The 11,388-nt window shown below is 47.4% G+C and overlaps 1 protein-coding gene across 1 annotated transcript; it reads right to left on the bottom strand.

Moving 5' to 3' along the window:
• Positions 1-1,329: 1,329 nt before the first annotated feature.
• LOC125942420 (uncharacterized) lies at positions 1,330-9,394 on the bottom strand. The gene is made up of 3 exons (XM_049660575.1): positions 9,377-9,394; positions 6,237-6,463; positions 1,330-1,888 (listed from the first exon to the last, which is right to left on the bottom strand). Exons 1-3 carry the CDS (start codon positions 9,392-9,394, stop codon positions 1,561-1,563), a joined length of 573 nt encoding a protein of 190 aa, XP_049516532.1. The 3' UTR covers positions 1,330-1,560.
• Between the last annotated feature and the right edge of the window lie 1,994 nt (positions 9,395-11,388).

The following is an 11,388-nucleotide window of genomic DNA, read 5'->3' as shown; positions in this document are numbered from 1 at the left end:
CCTGACTACAAACAAATGTGGGTGTTCTTGCTTTAATGCATAACAGATTATTGTTAGCAGCCCAATCCCACAAACGTTTACCACTCCAATCGGTCTTAACCCCCACAAAGTATGATGGGAGTTAAAGTCCCCAGCTGAAATGATTTATTTCTACAGGACGTAGGTACTGAATTTAGAACACTAGTATTCAGAATGCCTCCTGGGAAATAAACGCTAACTAAAGTCATTGGGATGCAGCCTGGAACAGAAATGCCTATAGCTAGAATTTTGCTTTGTCATATCATGAGCTGGTTAGCCAATCTATCTCGGTGCAAAATTTTTGAAGAAAAAAAGTCGCACTTACGCCCGAAAGGCGAAGCATCGATTGCGATAGCAAATTAGTAGATGGCTATACGAAGCAAGGATAGTAGTTAAATGGACCGTATAAAGCTGTAAACATGCGCTTACTAACTAAATAAACAAGCACGGTGTCACGCGCGCACAGGTACACAAGAACAAATCGCGCTCGATGACCGCGGAAAGTCGCTGTGAAAACACCGGAGTGAGAAAGCGCGCCAGCAGCAGCGGGCAAATCGACCTTCGCGCTGTCTCTCGTCTCGCTTCAACGCGAACGTCGAAAGCACAGCGCATACGAAGCTACCGGCACTCGGCGAATGCACTTTGTCCCCATCGCACATCGCTTTGAAGATGAGGCACGCACGGGCCAACAGATAGCCTTCAAGATAAGGGCGCACGGCCGCGCTGGGAGCAGCTCGGCCGTGAGCAGCTCAATGTTAGCTATAGCTCGAATATTGGAATACGTTTTTGGCTGTGAAAATCCCACGCTACATTAGCATACTCTAAAGTCGGTCGGACAATTAAGTTCTCCCCTATTATCTTGACATCAGGTGCGGCCTCACTCTGCTTACTTCAAAGAAGACCATGTTTTTTCTTGGCGGATCAGGATATGCGTTGTATGAGCTTAGTCCAATTTATTATTGTTACACCGACTTACTCTAAATAAGAAAAAAAAACGATCGAAAAAACGATCGGTGCTTTGGCAGAGTCTTAAGAACCCTTGATCAAAATAACTCCAAATCCCCCTTTCTAATCGCTCGCTGTCTCTTTCTAGCTCTCTTCCAAACTTAAGGTTACCCCCCCCCCCCCCCCCCCAAGCGCACTGTGCAGCTTCTGGACGTTGAACCCCACAATTTCAGACTCAGTGATGAGATACCTTAGAGTCTTTTTCCACATGCAAAAGACCACGATACAACGATCAACACAAGTTTATTATAAGTCGTCCTTTTAAAAGTTAACCGTCATACTTCATGGCTAAACACACCAAGTGCTAAACCACATTAACATATCATGTGCCAAATGCACGAACGGCGTGAGCACCGTAGCACGCGCTCTTCGGCCAGCCTTTCGGTTGAAGCTTCCTAAATTATAGATGTTTGAGCTATTTTCCGTAAGGCGTCGGTATTTTTGGGCCCACTCAAAATCCCATGTTTTTCGCTCGAATCCTCTCATCACGGTTTATATGATTAATTAATTTAAATTGGGCCTGGCGAGCATTCCGCGTCAGGTGACTGTGCACACCGCCCTTCCGTCGTGGATCAGTGGCGACAAGATGGCGCGCCTTGAGGCCGTCTTCGATGTCTTCCACCTCTGCAGCGTCGTCCATTCGTTAAGCAGGTGAGGATGCTCGGGTTGCTCTCGGCTGATGTCGCTGAAGAAAGGCAGCTCAAAGCAGGGCTCAGCAACGGCCATCGTCTCGGGGATCTTCCGGCCCATCTGCCCGGAGAGAGGGTGACCGGCCCGCTCTATGGTCCGCCAATTCCGGCGATGGTTCTGTGCGTCCTGCTCCTCCCTCGCGCTGAGCTCGGTGCCAGAAGAGCGCGACAACGATCTGCTCGAAGTTATTAGGGCAAAAAGGGGCAAAAAAACCTATATAATTCTAGTGAAAGCTTTATATTTTTCACTACAATGATGGTGACCTTTTGACAATGAACAATAAAACCGTACTCTGGGAAAACATCTTGATAGATCAATTACTAGGGTCAAACAGGGCTGGTATATTGGAACGATTCCTTTGTTAAGGTTCTATTTGTTTCTCAACTTCTACCGCTCACGACGTGACTATCATAGTAATAGCAGCGCACAGTCGGAGCATAGCACGGACCCCTTACGAAGCGAGAAAATAAAACGAATTGAAAAAATATATCGTTACAGTATGCAAGCCCCCCCCCCCCTTCCCCCTCAATTCACAATCGGTCAACACAAACCACACAGAGGTCAACATTTCTCAGCATTCACCCAAGATAAATGCACCATTTGGGACGCTAGATGGATAAAGTGCCGATCCATAATGGTGGCTCAGTGCCTAAGGCGTTCTGTTGCCAAGCATGAGGTGACAGGTTTCATTTGTGGACGCAGTGGCCCCATTCCGATGAGGCGAAGTGCAAAAAAGCTCGCGCACCGTGCTTTGAATGCACGTTAAACCCAGGGGTATCAGAATAATTCGGAGCCCACCACGGCGGCGTTCATCATAAACCACTTTGCATTTTCGCGATGTTACACTTCACAGTTTAAACAAGTCACACTTACCTCGATACTTAAAGCTTTCTTTCTTTTCATTAGGTTGCTTTCTATGCGAGCAACTGAAACGACCAGCGCAAACAGAATAACGACGATATACGAGACAAGACATCTCATCTACCCTCATCACCATTTGTTATCAGTATTCACTATTGAGTATGGATTACCAATATGCCCATTAGTATATTCTTTGCAAGAACTCCGCTCTCTAGAGATACGTCAGTACACAAGCAATGAAGTGGACATAGCTCGGGCAGATCCTTCAAATCAAGTGTCATATCGCGCATGAGTCTAACCGTTTTCTGTAGGCTAAAGCTTGTGTTTATTTGCATACGAAGTTCGAAGTATAGCAGCCCATGTAAATCATCCAGAATAGTTAGTACACGTGTTCGTGCAGAGAAAAAACTTCTGCAAAGAAACTTAGCTCCAACAAGAAAAGTAGCATGCTCCAACAGTTTTGATGGGCTCAAACTACCAGCTTCAACCTCACTGTAACTGCGCGTCTCAGCGAAATCAAGAAAACCTTCCAATTTCATACATTATCAAAATGAAGCGCGAAAGATTAGATATAAAGCAGCTCGTAAGGCTCAGGGATCGTGTTGGTGGATGACGGGTGGCTTCGATGACCCCAAGTAGAATAATGTGGGGGTATGTGATAACGTAAGCACGGTATTGCTGACTGGGTTACGGTTGCATGGGGCATTGAATTTCTTCCTACCCGCCGCGTCAGCTTAGTGGCTACGGCATTGTGCTGCTGAGCTCGAGGTCGCGTGTTTCATCCCGGTAGCGGCTGCCGCATTACGGTGGGGGTGAATTCAAATACGTACCTGCACTCAACTTTACGCGCACGTTCAGAAAACCGGAGTAGACAAAATTATACCGGAATCCCACCACTACGACGTGCCACAGATTCATATAGCGGGTTTGAGATGTGAATGTTTACGTTAAAAAAAGTTTCGGTGATTCTTTCTAGATTGTCGATTGATCAGGCCGCGGCATCCAAAACAGCGCAAAACTCGAGCATTAAACCAACCGCGTAAGACGTGATCGATGAGAGGTCAAACTCTACTTAAATTCTTGTGTACGTTAGGTAGAAAATAACATGCGCCTTGAGTGATGTAAGAAATTATCTGCATTCAATGAAACTTTTTCAACGCCCCCTTTTTTTAATATTCCTATTAGATTCCAAAGTACAATGACAAAAAATTTCCTGCCTTAAAAGCAACTCCGGCGATTTTTCGCGATCAACGGATCTCAATGAAATTTGCTGAATGCGTTCTTCTGCATGGTACCCTCATTTCTTGAAAACATCAGGCTTAAGAGTTGCGCAGATGTTTTACTCAATTAATTTCGTTCATTCCCTCGAAACACCTGCCTTGCCTGTTCCTCAGCTACTGGCCACATTTGGTTATTACGTAGAAGGAGGTATACGCAGAGCATGCAGGGAATGACTGGCAGCGGACAAACTCGAGGAGTGAGCTAGTGATAGTGAGCTAGAGTGTTGGCGTGAGAAGTTGGTGTCGCGAAAAGTTACGTTCTGTGTGGACGGGCAAGAGATGAGAGACAAGTGGTGTTGGTTCCTTGGCTGCGTTTACTTCGAACCCCGCCATCCGCACACAACGTTTCAGCCGATGACGATCACGTTCAGCCAAGTTTGACCCTATCTCAGTTGGCAGACCTGATCGACTAGCCGGAAGCGAATTAAGCCATTAGGATGAAGAAAACAGCTTCTGTAGTTGAGTTTTGACCATACTGATTTGAAGTAAACCCTTCCTCATTTCGTACAGTGCAGACAAAAAAAACTAGAAGCGACGACGCGGCACGCTATCAACATCGGTACGTTGCCATTCTCGAAGGAGGCCAGTCGCACTCGCCGACACTTCCATAAATTAAATATTACTACGCGCATGGGTGTATCTTTACCTAATGTTATCCTGACCCCTTACTTAGCTTTGGATGTGCACTTTTTGCCTCTTATGCGAAATGGGCAGCAAGCGGAGGCCCGTTCGATACAGCAGCCTAAACAGCCCCACCTCGTTTGGCTGCCAACGGTGCCAATACTGGTATCGGCGTTTCCGCGCGTCTCCTAATTGCGCGTCTCCTAATTGAACGATCATACGCGCATTGTCCTAATATATGTCTATTTTACGGAACACACCAATTGTTAGCATGCACAGAATACGAAGAATGATAAGAAGGCAGCATAACAACGCTCCTATACTACGGCCTCCAGCTCGCTGTTTTCGAAAGTGCGTGGTAGCTCATATCAGCGCAAGTCAGAGTGATACAAAGGTGCTTCCATGCACCAAATCTGCGTGTTTTTCTATGTTCTGACATTAAGTAATGCGATTGATGAAGGCTAGCCTTATATCTCAAGTGAACGACAAGCGGTCGCTATACCTGCTGATGTAAACAAATACGCCAGTCGGTGCTTTGGACTATCAGTGGTGTTCTTGCGGGATACAAATGTGGAAAGTCGTGCTACACATCATATAGTAAGTATGCGAAGCGCTTCTCTGAGAAGGGGGCAAAACACCTGAACTGCAAACAGCACGCATAAAATGAGTGGTAAGGGTTACTCTAGTCTTCATGATGCTGCGTGATTTATTGCGCATGAGCGCTGGCTCTCGTGGTGGCGGGTCGAATGCGAACGCTGATTCGTGGCTATTGAATTCGTTGGAATCGTAGCTGTCACTCTGACAAATCTGAAAAGCTGGTGCCGCTGACGTTGTCACCCGAAGGTCCGGCGCGGTCACAAATCAGCTGAGCTTCTGCTCATCGCCGGTTTCGTTCGTTGCGCGGGCGAGACCGACATGCCCTGCGCTCCTTCCCCGCTATGTGCCTCTCGTCACGTCACAGGAAGAAGTTCGCTGTGCTGCTGTCGGGTTTCACTTTCACGCATTTTGCTTATGTAAAATTTTCAAATTTGCGGAACAATTTTAGTATCAGACGCGTGAAAGCGGTGTCTAGGGAACCTAAATATTACATCACCTCGACACGGTAAAAAAATCGCGGAAATTGCAATTTAAGAATAGACATGGCCTGATCCTAACTACACAGTGGATGTATCAGACCCTTCAGTGATTAAGATAACTACTCCTATGCGCGAAAATAGTCCAGTTCTGCCGTTGGAACCGTTGATGCTTCGCAACAACAAAGCGTGTATGAGTCACCTCCTCAGATCAAAAGTTTACTACACCTTGAGAGGCCTATGGTAAAGTGCAAGATCAGTATAATAAGCAATTCGTACAAAGAGGCATCACCGGTCATCTAAGGTACACGCTTCTAAAGAGCGAAGCATATAAAAACCAACGAATCCGGCGGAAACAACAAATTCTAAATCAAGCGCAGTGAAAGCTTCCTCCCTGTACCATCTGAACTGTTGCACCTACAAGGTTTGCAAGCCTTTGTAAGCAAACTGCTGAAATAATGATGTCAAAGAACAGTAGCCTACCGGCAGTAATCCTATCGGAAGACGGTATATCACGTGTTCACGTCCGCGGATCTATTACAAAAATACACCGCCACTCATCTGATTATGCTAACAGCCATATTCCGCTCCAAATGCATTCCTGAACATCACGAATTCCTTGTGCCGGTCTGCTAAAATCACTGTCTCTGGACACAGACCAAATGCATTTGCGAAGCGCGAGACATACCCGCAATAATCGACGTCTTCCGGCCACTGGACGAACCGGAGCGGCTTGCGCTTACATGGCTCTCGCTGCGTCTGTGTCGGGTCGGAGCTCAACGGGTAGGAGAAGCGCGGCAGCAGAACCGCCTGCGTCAACACACGCGGAATAATCAGAACCACCGCGTACTGGCTCGACGCCTTGAAACATAGTGGGTCCAGCAGCAGGGCACCATGGAAAACGCTGGCCACCGGCTGGGAAAAGAGCAAGCGGCCAAGACGACGGTGTATGAGTCGCACTTAGTTTTGAGTCGACTGACGAAACTGAAGATTCTCAGCATTCGGTCTGCCTGGAAGACACCGGCTTGAGAAAATAGAACAATGGCTTGCATGCCCAGAAACTTTGAACACGCGCATTATGGTACCGTACACATTCGAATGCATGCCTAGAAATTCAAGACACAACGCTTAGCTCACCGGCTTCGCGAGCAAGAAGCGCACCGTTTCCTTTGCTGATGTGACAGGAGCGTCTACCAGGACCCTTAGAAAAATTTCGTTATACTACTTTAGAACTTGTAAAGCTCTTCTCAGAGATCGTCCTACCTGAGCAATTTTTGAAAACGCTTTAGTAATAGCGGAGATTACAGAAATAGAATGTTGCGATGTGGCGATTGCGCAAAGCCTACAGTACAGGATCTTTAACACCAACTCATGCAAGCGACTTTTCTTCTCTGCCTACTCCTGCATGGCAACCGTAATAATTCACATACATTTCCGTAATCCTCTTCAAGCACGATCGTCACTGGCCTCCACACTACACTTCCGTAATTGTAATGCCTAAACCTGGTGAGGGGCCGTATAAGCAAGCATCAACAAATTCGAATTGCTTTCATTGACAAAAACAGTGGCATACATCAATTTGTGGAACTGAACGTGAAGCTAATCAGCATGGAGGCGAAAATACATAGTGGTGACCAACCAGTGATGTCGTATTCTACTTATAAAAATAGTGAAGACCGCTCTTAAAAGCTAATTCGGGGCGCTTGAACAGTGCTTTAAGCGCGGCTTTTACTTTAGCGCACATGTTGCTCTAGTACAAATGCGTACTCCCCACAATAAAATTATATCAACGAAGGAAATACTCCAACCCTAGCCTAGCAAACATTTCGGCGACATCCGTCCACCATTACTGCTGAAATGTGAATGGCCGTTGCTGTTATCTTCGTACTGAACTGCGCAAGCGTAACTTGCGGAAAATTATTGTGTGGAATACCAATGCATGGTCGTAGCCACACAAAATCATGTATGACTCTTTTAGATGCCTTTTGTGGCGCTGTTTTAAAACGAATCATCCATACCAACTAGCTCGCACCCAAACCCTTCTTGGATAACTCTAATGTGGCGTTGATCTACAAGTTGTGCTAAACAGATACGACTTCACCACTGCTCGACATGAATTGCACAATGGCGACATGTGCGCTGTATTGTATATTTGGAGAGTGTTGCGTCCCGAATCGGCCGGGCGCATTCTTTGATTGTTTCCCATCGAGGCAGGCCCTTTCATCAGCGTCGCCGAGACGGTGACAGCCCCCGACACCGACGAGACGGGCAAACAAGTGCCCCAACTCGGCAGTGCGCATTCTTTGGTTGCTTCCCCCGATGCCACCCCTTTCATCAGTGGCCGCCTACCTGGCGACGCGGCCCGACACCGGCAGTGACGCGATGAGAAAGAAGCTCACTTAGAAGCGACCGACCACAACCGCCACCCTTCGTTAGAAGCGGGGATTAGCACGAAGGCCATTCTCCGGACCCTGACAAGATGACCGTCGGAGGGCAAGAAACTAAGCCACCGACTTTCGTGGAAGGAGTATGAACCCCCTGCTTCCGGATTGCCTCGTCCATGCATCGAAGGTGCAACATTAGAGGCGGAGTTCAGTGAACAATATGGCCCCTCTGATTGGCCGCATCAAGGTCATCTGATTCCCTAGTCGGGTCAACTAGGGAAGACGAATGTTTCATAAGCAGACACCTTGAGTGCAGTAGTGTGTCCTGACGTGTTCTGATATGTGCTCAGACATATCAGAACACGTCAGATATGTGTAGTGAGCTGAGACTTTCACAGTGCTCCCCCATGGAGTGGGCTTCCATATTTGGAGCCACTGTAAATATGTAGAATAAACCCTCTTTTTCTCTCGCTATTACTCCCGGACGTACTCATCCCTCTGGCTGAAGGATCACCGGCCTAAACGCTACCACGAGTCAAAACAAGAGCCAAAAAGGTTACTTTGCTGCCTAGGTACCTTAAAATTGGTACTTGTTATTGTACTGAAAGTTATGCCTGCTTCTCCAGATAATCCGCCTAAATAAAATACCTTATAGAGCTACCAAGACACCGCGAAGGAACAAAAAAAAGTTCGAAGTTTCATCAGCCAGGCGAAGCATTGATTACGATCGCATTTATTAGACAGCTATGCGAAATAATAGGGACCGCAGTTTTAGTGGTGGTATAAACTGCTGCAAACATTCTCCTTAAAAACTAAGTTAGCAAACATGGTGTAAGGTGTCCACAGGCAATCATTAGCACATCTCACTAGATGACCGCGCGCACTCGCTATCAGGACACTGACGTGATTCTCAGCGGCAGCAGTGGCAAACGAATCGCCTTTCGCGCTGCCTCTATGTTAAACGCGAACTAGGCGAGCGAGAACACATCGCACATGAAGCCGTCAGCTATCTTGTGCTTCCTAACTTTGCACCCACCACAGATAACCTCCATGATAAAGCCTGCTCAGCCGCGCAATACGCAGCAGCGCCCGGAGTAGACAAAGAAAAACGTGCTAACCTGCCCACCTCCGCCCCACCCCCCTTCTACCGCGCAAACATCTCCCTGCTGTCCCCCTTGCGCCCGCAAGAAGACGGCGTTGATTCTCCTAACCCTCTTCTCTAGCGCATGCGAGATCAAGCCCCGAATCTTCTTCGCCATTCTTCTTGTAACTACATCATAGGGCGCGCGGTCGTGATCTTATCGCTCCTAGACTTTATACGGAACATCACGGCGGCTGCGATGTCTAAGGGGACGGCAACGACCACGGTGGCAAGTCCCCTGGAGTGTCCATATAATCGTTTTCGCAATAAAATAAGCACGGAACGGAGCTCAGAGCCACGCACCTCAGGAGCATTTTTCATGACGCAGTCGAGTGCTTCCTCGGAGCAGACCAGCAGCGTGCAAAGTAGAGGGGCAGGCGACCGGACACCGGTGACGTCAATGAAGTATTCGGGCGAAGTCACAGGCCAGCACTCCTGCACTGGGCGCTTGTTGCTTGCAGGAACCACTGAGTAGAGCATTTCTCCCAAACTGCGTCGCACAACGAAATAACTATGAGTGATGACCAGATACATTGCAGTCATACCCGTCTTCTAGACTTCGCTGAATGAACAGCAGCTGGACAGTTTAGCATTCTCGGTCCGCGGTCCGGATTTCCTTGTGTACATCTCGCAAACAATTATACCACTCTGTCTCCCGGAAACATAAACGTTAGGTCCCATGCATGTACCTCTTCCAGGCTCCCACACGTACGCGCAACCTCAAATTGTCAAGGGCACAGTGGTCTACGCAATGCCCAGCTCTGGCTACAGTTATGTGATTATGCCCTCAGAAAGAATTTTTCGCGGCATCGCTACCGTGTGATTACACCTGAGCAACAAGTTATTTTATTCTGTTATCTTTTTTTTTCGGTATCGCTGATGTGTGATATTGTATGCATAAAAACATGTGACTACTCAACAACAAGTGGCCGCGCAGAACGCTACGTGGCCCAGTCTAAAAAATCACTCGTTCAAAATGTCAGGAATATTATCCAGCGCTGACTTGCAGCAGTCGCAATCATCAAAGCCTTCAGTTTCAACGTAAAGTGTGCATAAATTTCCCATATTCATCGGCCTTCGAGCTTTCTCCAGGAAACTATCAAAACACATTTGAGTCAGCATTAACGCGCAGTCACCAGACAGCGTAATTTGGCATTCCAAAACGCTTTTCTATGTCGTTTTCATTGAATAATTGTGATTACGACGCACTACCGACCGTACCGTAAAATAAGGAACATGGTAACTGAAGCGAAGGACTCGAAACATTATTGTCTCTTACCTGTGTGTAAGCTGGCTTCCACAGTCACCGATCACGATGGTTATCGCCTCCCTTCTCCTCTGTTTATGTATGTACCGATCGCAAATGTCAACGAGGCTGTCAAAATCGTCCCACTCGGCTCCGAAGCCACCGCCCTGGAAGTCCTGGAACTGGTGGGACACGCTGAACGCCGGTCTCAGGTTATCGAGGAAACTCCTAATTGTGCATGAGCAACTCGGCTGGTGCCACATATCATCCATCGTATCAGTGCTCCAGGTGCACTGGTCACTTTTCCGTCTATCAAGCTAGGCGGCACGACGGAATATGCGCCGATCAGCGCGTCAGTTCAAAGATGTCTCGAATGAAGGCGGGCTCAGTCCAAGCGACGATGATCGCGGCTGTCATGGGTTGAATAAAGGTCCGCTTCGTCGTTGACCGCGAGCGCAAAAAAAAAAAAAAGAAGACCCTCGCAGTGCCGTACCTGCACGCAGTCTCCACCCTTGCAGAACCGAACTAGCGTCGATATAACTCGAGGCAGAAATTTCGCCGATGGTGTTCGAGTCGATGTCCGCAGTGCGAAGCGATTCGAACGGGCACGGACGATGTGAAAAGGGGACCTTCCCTATAAGCGCAGGGGCTACCTTGTTGATGATGATAATAGTGGTGAGTTTTATCCTCGCATACATAGTCATCTAGCGGCTACTTGAGAGCCGTTCTGAGGTAGCACCATAAAAATGCTGAAGTTATTTTCCCTTTTAGAATATACGAAAGAGACGACGTGACGAAAATAGTAGCATGCGAAAACAAGCAAAATACAGCTGAATCAGAAAATGTTAGTTTTGGTTTCGGTACTGCTCTGTCAATATTGCTGTGGAACTGCCTCTTATGTACTGTCACTATATGTAATAATGTTAGCCTTATAGGCTGTAACCGGGCGGGTATAAAAACATCAGCATATACAAAAATGTATTACAATTAAATGCGAAGCATTTCTTGGTGAACATATGCCACTTTGACAGTATCTATCTATCTAGCCACCTACGTCTTGCTGCTCTCA

The sequence above is a fragment of the Dermacentor silvarum genome, chromosome 1, assembly GCF_013339745.2.
Source record: "Dermacentor silvarum isolate Dsil-2018 chromosome 1, BIME_Dsil_1.4, whole genome shotgun sequence".
In the NCBI taxonomy this organism is placed as follows: domain Eukaryota; kingdom Metazoa; phylum Arthropoda; class Arachnida; order Ixodida; family Ixodidae; genus Dermacentor; species Dermacentor silvarum.
Note: the sequence above shows the minus strand (reverse complement) of the source record. Positions and strands in the feature narration are given on the sequence as shown.

Bases quoted from the DNA above. Each gene is read 5' to 3' on its own strand.
- LOC125942420 (XM_049660575.1), bottom strand. The intron at 1,889-6,236 runs GTATGTCTCGCG...AACTTCGAGCAG, and splicing joins GAAGACGTCGATTATTGCGG to ATCGTTGTCGCGCTCTTCTG.